The 17,250-nt window shown below is 34.8% G+C and overlaps 2 protein-coding genes across 3 annotated transcripts; one reads left to right on the top strand and one right to left on the bottom strand.

Moving 5' to 3' along the window:
* The first annotated feature begins 703 nt into the window (after window positions 1-703).
* On the top strand, window positions 704-3,742 carry LOC107962341 (cysteine proteinase inhibitor 12). Of its 2 annotated transcripts, XM_041096119.1 has the most exons (7): window positions 714-1,247; window positions 1,317-1,462; window positions 1,535-2,286; window positions 2,385-2,725; window positions 2,885-2,989; window positions 3,146-3,291; window positions 3,384-3,742. In XM_041096119.1, the coding sequence occupies exons 1-3, from the start codon at window positions 812-814 to the stop codon at window positions 1,595-1,597; spliced, it is 645 nt and encodes a 214-aa protein (XP_040952053.1). In that variant the 5' UTR covers window positions 714-811; the 3' UTR covers window positions 1,598-2,286; window positions 2,385-2,725; window positions 2,885-2,989; window positions 3,146-3,291; window positions 3,384-3,742. The 2 variants fall into 2 exon arrangements, with proteins under 2 accessions (XP_016754172.2, XP_040952053.1); XM_016898683.2 differs by having other exon boundaries at window positions 704-1,247; window positions 1,535-2,725.
* Window positions 3,743-4,016: 274 nt separating this feature from the next.
* LOC107963203 (uncharacterized) lies at window positions 4,017-7,631 on the bottom strand. The gene is made up of 6 exons (XM_016899774.2): window positions 7,216-7,631; window positions 6,013-6,085; window positions 5,830-5,923; window positions 5,187-5,330; window positions 5,036-5,093; window positions 4,017-4,879 (listed from the first exon to the last, which is right to left on the bottom strand). The coding sequence occupies exons 1-6, from the start codon at window positions 7,246-7,248 to the stop codon at window positions 4,337-4,339; spliced, it is 945 nt and encodes a 314-aa protein (XP_016755263.2). The 5' UTR covers window positions 7,249-7,631; the 3' UTR covers window positions 4,017-4,336.
* Between the last annotated feature and the right edge of the window lie 9,619 nt (window positions 7,632-17,250).

Raw genomic sequence — 17,250 nt, 5'->3', positions numbered from 1 at the left:
TATTAAAAAAATCCCAATTTTTAATTCGGTTCGGATTGGTTCTCAAATCAACTGAACAATTGTCTCTTTTTGGATTGATACTTCAGTTATTGTTTAATTCAATCTATAGTTCCAACAATCATGCTATAAATACTATATTTTGAGCAATAAATATTATATTTTGAGTTCTTTCTTAGTGATGAAGGGGGGTTTTGCATTGCTTACAAAGTAAGGAAAAGTTGGATTAATTGCATCAAAATGGTTCTTAAATTTGAAAAATTATAATTAAATCTTAAAATATTAAAATTATATTAATCAGGTTTTTTAGTCAGCTTCGAATTTGATATTATACATATTTAAATTATGTAGACCAAATTGTAAACACGTGTACTTATGAACAAATCATAAAAATAGTTTCATCAAAATTTAGGAAAAACTATTTTTTTTCTTAATATATTAGATCTAAATTGTCAATATAGTAAGTATATATTTTCAATTTAACTTATATGTTTAAATATGCTTAACATAAAATTTGAGGTAGCATTTTATGTCAAAGCTAATGGCTAAGTTGACGGAAGGATTTAACTGATACGATATTAATATTATGAGAATTAATTAGAATATTTTAAAATTTAAAGATTAATTTAAAATTCAAGTCATAGTTAGAGGACCTATTGTGAAATTAACCTTAAAAGTTGTATTTCAACTTAAGCTTCAATATTCTTTGCTTAGCTCAAGTTAAAATGGCGAAAGTAGAAAAACCGTTAATTTGATTCAAAATCATAATAGAAAATTCTTCAGATTCATCCTGAAAATTTTCTATATAACCCAAATGCGAAATCCCAGTTTCGCAATCTCTTTTTTATTCTACATACCAATCTCAATTCTCTTCTTCAACAATTTCTTTGCGGAATCAACTCTCAGCTCTGAACCAATGGCCACCACCGCCGCCAATTTGGGTGGATTTCGCCCGTCCGGCAGATCCCAAAACAGCGCGGAGCTCGAAAACGTCTCTCGCTTCGCCGTCGATGGGCACAACAAGAAAGAGAAGAGTATGGTTGAGTTTGTGAGGGTGGTGAAAGCAACGGAGCAAGTGGTGGCGGGGACGCTTCAACATTTGACTGTGGAAGCCATTGATGGTAGAAAAAAGAAGCTTTATGAGGCTAAAGTGTGGGTCAAGCCATGGATGAACGTGAAGGAATTGCAGGAGTTTAAACATGCCGATGATTTCCCTTCTTGTACAACTTCGGATCTTGGTATCAAGAAAGGTTTGTTCATAACTCAAATCCTCTTTGATTGTTGATATTAAACTTAGATAAATTATTGGGTGAAAATAGATGGGCATGGCCATGGATTGCAAGGTGTGCCAATACATGACCCTGTAGTTGAAGGTGCTGCAAATCATGCTCTCAAAGCCATTCAGCAGAGATCAAATTCCCTTGTGCCTTATGAACTCAAAGAAATCCTTCATGCCAATGCTGAGGTATGGTGTGTCATCCGGTTTAATAATATTATTGAAGTGAATTGGTTTTGACATGAAAGTGGAAATACACAGGTGGTGGAAGATTTGACCAAACTTGAAATGGTTCTGAAGGTTAAGAGAGGAGACAAGGAATAGAAGTTGACGGTGGAAGTACACCATTTGAGCCATGGAACTTTCCATCTCAACCGCATTGAGCCACATCACTCTTGAACCCATTTGGATGCAAATATGTGTTGGTTTGGCAATGGATTCTTGGAAGATTATATCCTTTTATACTTGAAAACATTAAAGAGTGGAAATTCCTAATGTTATCCAAATATTATGAAATTGTTGAAAAATAAGTTTAGATAAAAAATAAAATTTATATTTTAAATCCGCTGAGTATTGGGAAAGATCTTTTTAGGTCGGCCCGAATTTGCTTAAAATTTTTTACAATTGTTTATTATTACTGTTTGTTATTGTTTTACTACTATTTTGCTATTGTATTATTATTATTTTATTATTTTTATTTGGGTATTATTTAATTTTTATTTTATTATTAATTTTGCTACTATTGTTAAATTGTAATTATAGTCTAAAATATTTTTTAATGTATTATATTTTTAATTTTATTTTTATATAAAAAAATACAAAAAAATTTAACACATGTAAATTAAACTCAGAATTTTTTTTTATTTAAATCAAATTTGAACAAAATTTTAATCTCAATTCTAAGTCGAGCTAAAAAACCGAACCGCATTAATCCGGACAACCACGATGAGAATTTCTTACAACATGATGAGTTACACTTGGGACAAGAACCAAAGGAAAAAAATAGCTACAGTGTAAGAATAAATTATTCATTTGAGCCTTCTCCATTTTCATCCTCCACACCAATCTCAATTCTCTTCTTCATCAATCTCTCTGCGGAATTAACCCTCAGCTTAGAACCAATGACCACCACCACCGCAGTCACTTTGGGCGGAGGTTCGGCAATCAACGTAGAGCTCGAAAACGTCGCTCGCTTTGCTATCGATGAGCACAACAATAGAGAGGACGGTACGGTTGTGTTTGTGAGGGTGGATCAAGCAGCCGAGCCACTGGTAGTCGGGAGGCTTCACCATTTGACGGTGGAAGCCATTGATGCCGGCGGAAAGAAGCTTTATGAGGCCAAAGTGTGGGTCAAACCTTGGTCGAACTTCAAGCAGTTGCAGGAATTTAAACATGCCGGTGATGCTCATGCTTCCCCTTCTTCTACTACTTCCGATCTTGTGGTCAACAAAGGTTCTTCATTACTCAAATTTTCTTCGAATAGTTATTGTAGGAAATTATCGGCATTTCAGAAAAGAAAAAAAGAAAAAAGAAAAAAAGAGTTTGTATCTTATTAAGAATACTCATGCAGGGGGATACGATATGAAGAATATCTCCTTTCCTATTTTGCAGTTGTGCAGCCTTTACCCGGTACAGGCAGGAGCTCTTACGCAAAGAAGCGAAGAGCAAAGCGCATGGGATCTGATTATTACTCGTTTGCTAGATGGAAAACTAAAGGTAACTATCGTTGTATTGAAATAACACCCAAAATTCGAGGGTGTGTTTGATCGGATGAAAGAGTTAAAAAATACGAGGAGGGAGTGGAAAGAAAACCTAAGAGTATATATATATTATTTCATATCGAACTCAAATTAATTATTTGCTCCAAAATAGATGGCCATGGCCCTGGTTTGCAATGTATTCCGACGCACGATCCTTTAGTTGAATAAGCTGCAACTCATGCTCTGAAGACCATTCAGCAGAGATCAAATTCCCTTGTGCTTTATCAATTTAAAGAAATCGTTCATGCCAATGCCGAGGTATGTTGTAAACGGGAAGCTTTTATTTTCTTATTGCTTTATTGTAATTGAATCCGAGTTTATATGTAATTTCGTTTTCATTTGAATCTCAGACATAGGTGGTGGACGATTAGGTGAGAATCGAATTGGTTCTCATAGTGAAGAGAGGAGAGGAGGAAGAGAAATTGAAGGTGGAGGTACACCATAAGAGGCAAGGAATTTTCCATCTCAGTTGCATTGAGCCACATCTCTCTAGATGCTAATGTTACTATATAATAGTCTACGTTATTTAAGAGTTGTGTGTGAGTATTGAATATTAATATCTGTAATGCATTTGAAAGATTTTTCGGGGATTACGTACTCGGGTAGGCACTGAATATGGGTGTATAATTAAAGAAAATAAGGGTCAAGGGCAACATAGTTACATATGGTATGCTGTTAAATTGTTAATCCTACTATTAGTTTCATGTCATTGAAATATGTATATATATTGTATTATAATTCTCATGCATGGAAAGAAAGATGCAATTCATCCATGCATCTATGATCTATCACAAGCTCAAAAGCTTCAAAGACTACCCAGTTTTAGTTCCGGCAATGGGGAGGGATCCGAATCGCTCCTTTTTGCAACACGGGCGGGCAAACATGTTCTTCCCATTGCTTAACTTGGTTAATGAAATTGAAGAAATGGACACTACTAATGCATTTGACAATCATGAAACTAAAGTTAATGAGCTAAATCGAAATGGAAAGAACAATAAGATCATAGTTACACTACGGAACCGCAAATTTCTCGTGGCATAACAAGTAGGTTTGTGGACTAGTGTCTTTCAGCTGTGAGAATCTACCATTTTAAAGTTATGTTAGCAAATGCTATAACAGAAAACGAACCGTGACAGATAAATAAAGAGATAGAGAAGAGAAATCCATTTGAGTCCTTGAGAGACCTACATGGGATATACTTCCATACTCCAATGAGGTCATCCCGACTATTTTCGGGTTTTCCTACTGGGTTTCTAATCTGATCTCAACCGCTACTTCTTCTAGGAGTCCAGTTTCGAGCTACTCACCCTTCCTCATCATAATCTTCTTCATCCTCGTCTAACCTTCCACCAAGCCGAGCAAGTTGAAGAGGATCGATAGCTATCTTGTCCATATCCGAAAGAGACCAGCCTGGGTATTCTTCATGTTTGGCCTCTGTTGTAGGCTCTGCTGTAGAAGGCTGAGCTGCTGCAGCTGGCGCTGCTGGTGCAGCAGCGGCACTAGCAACGCCGACTGAGGATGCAGGTGCAGCAACTTTAGCAGCAGTTGCTGAGGCTTTTGTATCCACATTCTCATCTACCTCGGCATTCAGATCAAAATTCCGAACAGCTTGATTGGCATCTTCAGCAGCTGTGTTCTCTTTCACCGGTTCCTTCAACTCGGAACCATCATCTATCACCATTCCTGAGGTTGAATGACTTTTGTTGTTTTGCTGAAGAGTTGAGCAGGGTTCTGGTTCTATTTCACGATGAGCATCTCTTTCCACATTTCGAGCTCCTCTTCCACGACCCCTGCCTCGTCCCCGGCCTCTCCCTCTGCCACTGGTGCCTGCATGACCCATATCATGCTGCGTTGAATACAAGTGACGGAAGGTGTTAGTGAAAGTACTTAAATTCACGGACATAAATGGCATGCTCCAATAATGACATTATAATACATGTGGTATAACACGCACTGCATCAAACAAACCCAGTAATTCTTATATGAAAGTAAGCCATCTTACCATTCTGCTTCTCTTTGATTCTTCATCACTGTCATTGACCTCATCTCCAGTAGCTTTCCTGGCAGAATGATACGAAAAAGTATCACCAAATAAGAGACCTTTTTTACAACTCGAGAAGTGAGAAACAGGAAAAAGCCAGGGTTTCACTAACCTTCTGCGCGAAATAGTTCGATCATCAGTACCACCAGCAGCAGCAGCAGCAGTAGCATCAGAATGGCCATGACCATAGTCAGGAACCCGGCTAACAATGTCCCTCAGAAAATCGAATACATTGTAGCTCTGTACACAATGCTTTCTGCAGTTTATTTAAAACTTTTGTTAGAACAATGGACAATACACTGAAAATACATAACACTAAGGGTAACAAAGAATGAGATCCAGAGACGCATAATAAGAAACCGTGCTGATTACAAGGCTTGTTAATCCAAATCTGTATCATGATCGAGAAAGGATGAAAAAATATATTATTTTTTCCCTTATAGCAGATTTATGATACTTCCAGACCCGAAAGGAGGAAATCCGGACCAAGTCCAACATAAATGAAATGAAATCGACAAAAGCTGTGGGAAAACTTGTATTTAAGGCATTTAAGGTAAAACTCCAAAAGTGTTTAAGGCATTTTGTATTTGTTTTGTTCCTATCTACATCGCTAATACATGTAGACTAATCAAGAAATGTGAAACAAAGCATTCAAAGAACGTTTATGCATAATAAATGCAGAAAAGAACATCAAACCCTAAAGTAGACCACAGATATTGCACGGTACAAAAAGAAAACGCTAATTATTCACTTACAAATGCAATGAATTCATGGTCTTTGCTCCCCTCTGAAGAGTAATCTCATACGTATGATCACAAAGGTCTTGTAGAAACAATTCCAATGCTTTTGCTGCAAAGTAACGGAAAGAAGCGTGATCAAGTAATATACATGCATGAAAGAATTATTTCGGCAAATCGTGAAAAGTTATAGCTGCTCACAAACTAAAACAGGCACCGCTAATGCAATCTTCCCGACATCTTCATCTGCTTGCATAATCTTTTTAATGCGAGCCTGAAAAAACAAATACATTTGAAAGTTTCAGCACTTTATCACAAGCATAATTTTTTGAGATAAAAAACGGCTTGAAAGATGCAACAATACGTCGACTTGTGGAACCATAAAACTGTGCATCTTAAGCAATCAAATTTATATACTAATATCGGGTTATCCTAATATAAAACAGCAGCACGCACAATGACAAGTAAGAAACCCGACAAGGTTTGTTAAATATAGAGTATATCAAGACAAGAAGATGGGATCTTTGACTCATCAATGTCGTTATCAATCCATCAAATGAGACATCGTGTGACACATGTCATTGTAAGTTGCTGATTTAATACCATCAACTGATCAACATAATGCAAGTTCCAAGTGCCATATGCCAACTCCGGTGTGAGTAGTAGAATGCTGCGAATCTATGTTACTCAAATTTATGTGCGAGTGCGAGTGCGAGTGTCGGATGTGGATAGTGTTCGACATAGGTATGTTCAATTTCTTCGAAGTTTCTTTTCTTTTTCCCCATTTCTAACATCGTTGGAAGGTCATATTATCATACCCATGTCCGGGTATGGGTACTTCAATAAAAACGAAGAGTCGGAATAACACAAATGCTAAGGATATCAACACTAAACTAGAACATGATGATTGAAAAGAAACTAAAGTTCTACAAGTAAGCAAGATATTCAGCAGCCTAAGAATTATCAAATAATATTTGGGAATTTTAACCTACATAGTTCCATAAAAATCGATCAATTTCGAAGAAACAATAAATAAAAATTATTAAACCAACCTGGGCTTTCATAGAACAAGGAAAAAACACAAATCAAACAACACCGTCCATGAAAAATCCATATAGTTAAAACAATTTTGAACTAAATATCCAAAAACCCTAAATATTGAACACACAATCAACTATTCTATGGTAAACAAATGATGACCTAGATCGTATAAATCGGAATCGCAACAACAAAAGGCAATCACAACATCAAAAACTTTAATAAAAAAAAGACCCAGATTTCATTTTCCATCGAATCAATAAAAAATCGAATACCCAAATCAAATTAACATCGTATTAAAAAAAAGGAAATTAAACAAATTCAATGAAAAATAAAAGGAGAAAAAAAGAAGAAGAAAGAACTTACAGCTGGGAAACGGGTATCGAGCTTCTTTCTCATGATTTGGGTGTCAGATTTGGAACATTAAATTATTAAAATATTAAAGATAAAAAGGGAAAAGAGACAATCGAAATAAATATATTAAAAAAAACAAGTTCAGAAAAAAAAAATTCGATGTTGTTCTAATAATTTCAAATTATGAAAAAAAATTTTAAAAAATAAAAATCTAACCAAAAGAAAAAAACCATTTCAGATCCAAGACTGCTTTTTTTTTTCTTCTTTTTCCATTTAGTTCTGAAAAACCAAAAACATGAACAGAGAAGTCTTTTGTTTCAAAACCGAACACAGGTTCAAGTTTGACAAAAAGAAAATTCGAAAGAAGAAAAAAAAAAGTCAAGTGGATATTGGTTGATAAATTGACAGGTTGGTTAATTTATTTGTTTAAACAGTCGACTTTATTAGTTGATTTAAAGAAGAGAAATCGTTCGTGACACGTGTGATTACTTTATTTGGCTGTTTTTAATGTTTCATAACTGACAACGATATTTACAGATATTTTTTTTTGGCTTTTTATTTATTTATTTTGAATTTTATATAATATCTTACCTTGGTTATTACACATATATGATTGATGTTTAGAAGATAAATATGAAATGTTATTATCATTATCATTTATTTTATTTAAAAATTTAGGTTTATTTATTAACAATGATAAATTTTTTTTGTTAAATTTATTGTTACAACTTTTTAAGATAAAAAAATTCACTTAATATTTATATAAAAAAATGACGGGTTTTTATTAAAATAATATTTAAAAAATATTTATTTGGTATCTTTCAAAAATTATGTACCAAAATGGTATTCTTAGGGTGGTGCATAGGCGGCACCACCTTAGTTCTGACAGCCACCAGTCATGCCTTCCCCATAGGCGGCATCGGTCACACCATCCCCATAGGCGACACCCACTCCCCCCTTCTGGCTCTATTTTAAAGCAGCAGTAAAAAAAAAAGCAGAAGAAAGAAAGAAAATGTATTATTATTTTTATTGTTATTTTCAAAAAATGTATTATTTTTATTGTTATTTTCAAATAGAATAGATAATGATAAGAAAAAAAAATATTTTGTTAGTATTATGTAGTTTATTTAGTGTTATTTTTATGTTTTGTTTTAAAGTTATTTTGTTTATTATGATTTGTTAGTATGTTTTATGTTTAGATTAATTATGTGTTTATTGTGAATGTTATGTTTTAAATTTTTTTAATATATTTGAAATTTTTTATGTTAGTAACTATTATAAATTAATTGTTAGTTAGTGATAACAACAAAAAAAATTGTTTTGAGAATTTTTGTTTATTTTTTTAACATATTGAGTATTGAAGATGGATAATCAATTTTTCGTATGCGTTTATTTCGATGGAATCATCTTGACAACAACCATTGGATGTATATTTGAATGTCAGCAACAAATAGCAATGAGATTTAATAGAAATGAATGTCTCGTTCGATGATATGAAGGAAATGATTAGTGCAAAAATTGTTAGACGTTGTGGGAAAAGGATTTCGAAATTTTTCTACAAGTTCCAAGTTTCGACAAATGCCATCAAATTCACCGAAATGAAACTTGTAAACGATGAAGACGTGGAGACAATGATCGCACTTTATTGTGGGAATCGAAGTGACCAAAATACACCGATTCAGTTATTTGTTGAGTTAGCTGGTGTGGAGCCAACTGAAGATCTCACTGCATCTGGTGAAGAACATGGAGCTGAAGAACTGTGTATGGTGGCTCCAATATCGTACGTTGATAGTGAATCAACTATACGCGGGATCGATATCGATCTTAATGTTGCACCCGATATTGATGTGGTTGGTGATGATGGATACGATAGTAGTGATCTTTGTGATCAAGAGGTCGGTAGTGATAGTGATCCCGACGTGGACGAGGTCCTCGATGATATTGACGATGAAGGCATGAATGACGATGGAAACATTAACGCGTCTTCAGTGGGGAACTAGATTCGACGTATTGTGATACACAATAATCCTGGGCCACACATGTCACTCATAGACCCCGACACGGCGCATATAGCCGAGTTCCCGGAGTACCCTGAAATACTACATGCTCACCTGCTAGCCGTATATTCCGATCTTGAGGAGTTGTTCGTAGGCTAGAGATTTGAAAGTAAGGAAGAATGCATATTTGCTATTAAGCGGCATAATATGAATATATCAGTGGACTAAAAAGCTGTATTGTCTAAACCGGCATTATCTATTGGGAAGTGTTGGAAGTCAGCGGAAGGCTGCAATTTGCGGGTACGAGTTACATTTATTCAAAATTCGCAGATGTGAGAGATATGAAAATTTGTTGAGCCTCACACATGCACATCAACACATATGATAGAAGATCATCAAAAACTTGATTTCAAAACTATCTGTATGTGTATCATGCCAATGGTGAAGAACATGCCGACCATTAAAGTTTTAGTACTGATTGCCGAAATGCAAGCATGATTCTAGTATCGAGTATCGTACCGAAAGGCGTGGATAGCTAAACAGATGGCAATGGAGCAATTGTACGGGGATTTCGATGCGTCGTATAATGAGCTACAGGGATGGGTAGCCGCTATAAGAGAGTACGTACCGGGGACTGTCATTGAGTTACAGACATTACCTTATTACGGCTTGGGTGACCAACTACAATCGGGAAAAAGAATTTTCCATCGAATGTTCTGGACATTTGATCCATGTGCGCGCGCATTTCCCCACTACAAGCTATTTGTGCAAGTATATGGAACCTAGCTATACGAAAAATATACACAGATCCTACTTCTTCTGGTTGCTCAAGACGGCAACAAGAACGTGCTCCCGATAGCATTTGCCATCATAGATAAGGAGAACATGGAATCGTAGGTATGTTATTAGCAACGATAATATTTGCACCGTTTCCGATAGAAGGAAATGATTAATTACCGCCATTAGGCGTTTTGGTATACCATGGAGATCCGTTTACTGCATCCGGTACATCACGGCTAACTTCCATCGAGATTATAAAAATACAGACTGGCAGAGACAAGTTGTGAGAATGGGTAAAGGATAACCTTATCTTTTCAATATAAGTTTTAATGTTTTAGGGCAATACTGTAACTTATCTTTTCTTAATACATATACAACGCATGAGCTAGAGCCACACATTTTTCGTCACATATTTTTTACCAAAGAATAACTCGACTTGAGAGTAACATGGAGGGTCAAACGAACACATCTTTCTGACAGTGGTTGGGTACCATTGAGCCGTGGCAATGTGCTCAAAGTTTTGAAGAGGGCTTTTGTTATGGTCAAATGACCACAAACTTGGTGGAAGGGATCAATACTATGTTGTTGAAAACATGACATCTTTCGATTTCATCTATCTTCTCGGCTACATTCTACAGGTTGGCTACCTTGATGCCAAGAATGGGTCAGCAACAAGTCAACCAGATGGAGGCGGAACACGTGTTTGTTGAAGATGTCAAGGATGCAATAGTTGCAAACCGTCGGATTGTGAGGTCGATGAATGTAGAAGTATATTCAAGATGACTTGAAACGTTTCGAGTTACAGAGACCATCGATCGTTAACTCGTTATACTATCTAGGTCCTATGAAGTTGATCTCCGAAATAGACGGTGCGATTGTAAAAGGTTCCAAACACTTCTTTATCCATTTACACATGTCGTGGCAACATGTGCTAAAGTCTTGCTCAAAGTTGAACAATTTGTTGATGATGTGTACACCTTCAAGAGCACGTTGTGTGTCTGGGAGAATGAGTTCCCCGTCCTATCTGACCTGTCTATGTTGGAGGTGCTTCCGACGTCTTTCGAGCTTGTCCTAGACAAAGGGTTGCGTAGGAATTCAAAAGGTCGTCCGCAATTATCCTGAATCCATAATGAAATAGACATTAGGGAGAAATCCGACGTTAAGCGTTGTGGATTATGCAGATTAGCTGGTCATAATTGGAATAAATGCTCGCAGCGAAACTACCATATTGGACAATTGTCACGATGGGTAGGAATTAAGCTTACGTAATCCATTGTACCTAATTTCATCTGTCTTCTCGGCTACATTCTACAGGTTGGCTACCTTGATGCCAAGAATGGGTCAGCAACAAGTCAACCAGATGGAGGCGAAACACGTGTTTATTGAAGATGTTAAGGATGCAATGGTTGCAAACCGTTGGATTGCGAGGTTGATGAATGTAGAAGTATATTCACGATGTCTTGAACCATTTTAAGTTACAGAGACCATTGATCGTCGACCCAGTATACTATCTAGGTCCTATGGAGTTGATCTCCGAAATAGACGGTGCGATTGCAAGAGGTTCCAAACACTTCTTTATCTATTTAAGCATGTCGTGACAGCATATGCTAAAGTCTTGCTCAATATTGAATAATTTGTCGATGATGTGTACACCCTCAAGCGCACGTTGTGTGTCTGGGAGAATGAGTTCCCCATCCTACCTGACCTATCTATGTTGGAGGTGCTTCCGACGTCTTTCGAGCTTGTCCTAGACAAAGGGTTGCGTAGGAATTCAAAAGGTCGTCCGTAATCATCCTGAATCCATAATGAAATGGACATTAAGGAGAAATCCGACGGTAAGCGTTGTGGATTATGCAGATTAGCTGGTCATAATCGAAGTAAATGCTCGAAGCGAAACTACCATATTGGACAATCGTCACGATCGGGTAGGAATTGAGCTTATGTAATCCAATGTACCTAATTTATATTACCAAGTTTGTTCCAATTTTTAATATTATAATGTATTTAATTTATATTAAAAAATTTATATTATAAAGTTTGTTCCAAATTTTAATGTTGTAATGTTGTAATGTTGCAATTAATCTAATTTATGACTACAAAGTTTGTTCCAAGTTTTAATGTTGTAATGTTGTAATGTTGCAATTAATCTAATTTATGACCATAAAGTTTGTTCCAAGTTTTAATGTTGCAATTAATCTAATTAAATAAATACAAAGATTGTCTTTTTCTTAATTTATATTTTATTAGAATAAAAAAGTACAAACTTTGTAATATTTAAATTGCAAGAAGCCCTTAAAGTTGATGGTTTGATGGTGTGGTCCTAGGGGTATATTTCTGCGGGGGTCGACGTTCACGTTGTAGGTGATCGCGACGATCAACATCCTCTTCAGTCGTAAGTGGGGGAGTGTGAAACTTGGAAGAAAAATTATATGCCCCGAACGTCATCGACGAACTTAAGCCGGGAGGAGTGCTGTACTACGGTGGATACGACCCAGGAGGAGTGGAGTAATACGGTGCATATGGGCCAGTAGGAGTGCTGTACTGCGGTGGTATTAGATTAAAGATATCAAACCTAGAATGATGTCCGTGTCTTGATGAGCCCGGGAAATAGTCTTTGACCCGTAACTCTAGATGATAAGAACTATTAGTGGAATGTGTATGCGATTGCTCGGGCTTGGGCTCTGGCTGATGTTCTGGCTCTGGCTCGGCCTCTATACCTGGTACTGGCTCATATGCCCCAAGTCGATGCATGTGCCATCGACTATAGTCGACTGCCCACCAAGTAAATATGGTTTTCCATTACTAGAGTACCATTGTATGTACTCTAACGATGGTTGCAAATCAGAATAAATATCAATATGAGGTCTCTGCACCATCCGATTATCCCACACTGCAATATATTTTTGGTGCACAACCCCCTAATTATTTCCATGTTTTCCTCTCTTGTTAATCCCGTGAATCTTCCCCACCTGCATTGGCGGAGTTGGGATATACTGGATGCAACCAAACTGCCGGAGTACTCGATCCCCGTGGTACCACTCGACTGTCTGGAAATTGATAATTGGTGCATTAATGCACCACATGTGAGAATGAATATGGGCAGATGAGGATATAACAGCCCTAATTTCTGGTCTCCGATAAGGCGTCCAGATAAACTGCACGATTAATAACATGGTTAAAATTTAACACAATTTGAGTAAGATATACAAAGTAATTACATGTCACGAATATTGGAATAGCTTACCCCTTCCCAGGCATGTTGTTCAATCATCAGACGATATATCGGGATAGTGTACGACCTCCAGATACCCGGATAAAAACTCAATCTATGAAAAGAAATTACATGTTAGAATAGTATCGTTAGAATAATATCATTAGAAAAAAAATGTCAATTAATTGCTATAACAAGTTAAATTTTATCACCTGTTCGCTAGTGGAAATACGTATACTTGGTGCTTAACCGATTCCAAGAATAACATCCGATAAAGAGCCCATGACCGCAGCAATACAAGACATCCGCCTATGTTTACGGCATCAGGCTTTGTTGTCCAACAAAGCTTACGATACAACATAGCCAGAATTGCGGAACCCTAACTATACGAGCGAACATTCTGCAAATCAGCTAATAGGGGTAAATACATCAAATGAACCCTGTTTTTGTTTCCATCCAGCATCAGTACACCCCTATAATATGCATAATGTATGCTTGAGCTGCGCATATCACCTCATGCTTAGTGGCATTAATTGATAAATGTTTAAAATTGGCTTTTAGCCATGAAAATTTCAAACTCATAAAATTGGACTCAGCATCGTTCGGCGAGACTCTTAGTAGGCTATAACAAAGGGCAGCTAGCTTAGCTATCGTACTTACGCCTGTTACGGCACTCTCGCCGATTGGGAGCCCAAGTTGCAATGCAACATCCTTCAGAGTGACAGTGCACTCCTCACACAGAAAATGAAAAGTGTGGGTCTTCGGGCGACAACGCTCGACCAATACGAGTATTAAATCGTACCGCAAATCAAACATTCGGATCAGTGTTGCTGACCTAAATCCAACTAACTCCAAGTACGCATCAGCCGTTCATCTGGAGAATATCCTATACCATTCACCTAACCCCTTAATGCGCGGTACGGGCCTTGACACTATTAAATTACAGAAAATAGTTATAATAACATAATTTATTTCCGTAAATAACGTAGAACTTTTTTTAAGGGAACCCGTGATTAACAAATAACAACATATTACCATATTATTAACTGTGTTTGACATGTGACCATCGTTCTTAATCAATGAACCCATTGCGATACCTACAATTCCAAAACAAATTTCGGTTATTAATTTCAAAGTTTGATGCATTTTAAATATTTATCAAATACCTAAATTTTATATATTGATTTTAACAACAAAAAAAATACCAAACAATTTTGTCCGCATCATATTTTTTGCTATACTACATTAACAAAATAAATATATCTTAAAAATTCAAACTCAAACTCCAACTCAATGGTTCCATTCACAAATTCCATCTCAATGGTTTAATCTTTTACTTACATAAAAACCAAAAAAAAAATTAAAATAATAAAAATAACATGCCAATAAAAAATATAACAAAAAATAATATAAACTATCTCAATATAATAAATACGAATATTTTTATTATTATTTTAAAATAATAATAAGTAAAATGTATTGGTTTAAAATATAATATATATAATGACATGCCAACTTAATTATTGTAAAAAATATAATTTTTTTTTGCATAGAAGGATTCAAAAGAAATTTCATTTATAATATTTATAAAAAAACATAAAATAAAATTTAAAAACATAAACTTTTATTCTCAAATATAAAATCTAAAAAAATTAAAACATATAAACTAATTCCTAATTTATCTCATAAATTCCAACTCAATTGTCCCATTCACAAATTTCATATGGTCTCATCTTTTACCTACATAAAAAATAAAAAATGTATATTAAAATAATCAAAATAGCATGCCAAATAAATTACATAAAAAATATATCTAATCAACCTAAAACACACATACCAAATAAATTACATAAAAAAATAAAACATTCTTTGTACATAACATAAATCGACTTTTTTACTTCAATAAATATTAAAAAATAAATTATGAATGAATGGAAATATAAAATAAATACAAACATACCTTAATAGCTCTTTTTAACCAAATAATACATTACAAAAATAAAATTAAAAATTAAATCCGAATTAAATCAACAATAATAACAACAAAAACAAATTAAGTTAACATTAATTTATAACAAAAAAATTACCTTTTCTTAAACTCCTAAAACAACAAATTCCCATTTCTTTTTCTACTTATTTTTTCCTTCTCTCTCTTTCCCTCTCTCTATTCTGCTTCTCTTTCTATCTTTCTTTCTTTCTTTTTCCCTTCCCTTCCCTTCCCGCCCTCTCTTTCTCCTTCTTTTTCTTCTTTTCTTTTCTTCAATTCTTTCTCTCTTCCGGCTAGCCAAAAATGGCTATTGGGGACCTTTATAAGGTTTGATGTAAACACATAAATTCATGGATCCATATCTTGATCAGAAAAGAAACAATAGAAAAAGAAAGATTTAGAATTGATCAATATTTTTTTTCAAAACATACGAAAAGGAATGGAAACTGAAACATAAATCATGTATTAATTGAGTCTTCCCAGATATTTGCTTAAGAATAAGAAAGAGAAATCTTATGTAAATACCACAGAATAAGGTTTGATCTTACTCATGGGAATCCCATAAATATTCTCATTCCAAAGAAAAGAAAGTTCGAAACAATTGAGGTTTTTTTAGAGATTAGATGCAATTCCTAATTCATAAGCTGGCTTGTATAGAATGTGTTGGGGATCGACTTGATTAAGCAACGAACAAGTAAAAATAGCAGGAAAAAAATGAGAAATTGAATACACAAAGTTAACGTGAAAAAACTCCTCCAAACATGATAAAAAAACCACGAGCAAAGATAATTTTACTATAATGGCAAAAGAACGAAGAGTAAAAAAGATGGAGATAAAAACTAAACCCCGAAAACCCGAAAACCCGAAAACTCGAAAACAAAGAACCCTCAAAACGTAAAAACAAAATTCTCTAAAAGTGTTATAAATTTTAATTTCTAATTAATGTATTTTCTAAGGTTGTAAAAGAGTATATTTATAGGCTAAATTCATCGGTCAAATAATAATAATATAATTTAGACTAATCAGAGTTTGATTGAAACAAATAAACAGAGTTCAACTGGAAGATTATTTCTCAAATTTGACTGAAATATGAGTCATACTCAACAGAATGAAAACTTCATTCTCAATTTTACGAGAAATTTTATGAAAGGCTTTCATTTGCTTTTCTTTGATGGAAGCTTTATTTTCCCCTTAATGTATCTGAATTTTTTACCTAATTTTTTTTCTTATGATTGATTCAACTTATAATAAAAAAATACATTGATTATATTTCTTCTCTTCAATAAGTTTAGTAACCAGCAGAATGACTTTTATTAAAGATAAAGAACCTATGATTAGCTTTTAAGGAAATTTTCAAACAATTTCAATAAAATCTTTCAATTTCTTATTTTACCATGTTGAATCTATATATTCCTTTGCCTGTAGAGTATATTGAATGTATAGAAATAACTATAGCAGAGTACTATTATTCATATTTGTTAGGATCAACCCGATTAAGTAACAAGTAATAAAAAATAGCGGAATAAATTGAGAAATTGAACACACAAATTTAACGTGGAAAAACTCTTCCAAAGAGGATAAAAAACCACGAACAAAGATAATTTTACTATAATGGCAAAAGAACGAAGAGTACAAAAGATAGAGATAAAAAACTAAACCCCGAAAAACCCTAAAAACAAAGAACCCACAAAACCTAAACACAAAATTCTCTAAATATGTTTTGAGTTCTAATCTTTAATGGGTGTATTTTTCTAAGGTTGTAAAAGAGCCTATTTATAGGCTAAATTAGCAAGTCAAATAAACCATGCTAATAAATGCTAAATATATTATACTAATAAATACTAAATCTTCTAGAAAGAAAATATATTTTTGTTTAACTTGACTTGCAAGCAATCTCTTAGAATTTGGGTCACACAACTCTAACAATCTCTACCTTGACACGAATTCTTTCAACGCCATCTTTGCCAAAGCCCACCACGGGCCTATCTTGAACTATGCAGGGAATTAATTGAGTCGAATCCGTGCTTAAAAGTTGGAAGGCTTCTAGCCTTTGTCTTGTGCACTGTCAAATC

The sequence above is a fragment of the Gossypium hirsutum genome, chromosome D06 (genome assembly GCF_007990345.1).
Source record: "Gossypium hirsutum isolate 1008001.06 chromosome D06, Gossypium_hirsutum_v2.1, whole genome shotgun sequence".
NCBI lineage: Eukaryota > Viridiplantae > Streptophyta > Magnoliopsida > Malvales > Malvaceae > Gossypium > Gossypium hirsutum.
This window is presented reverse-complemented; position numbering and strand designations above follow the sequence as displayed.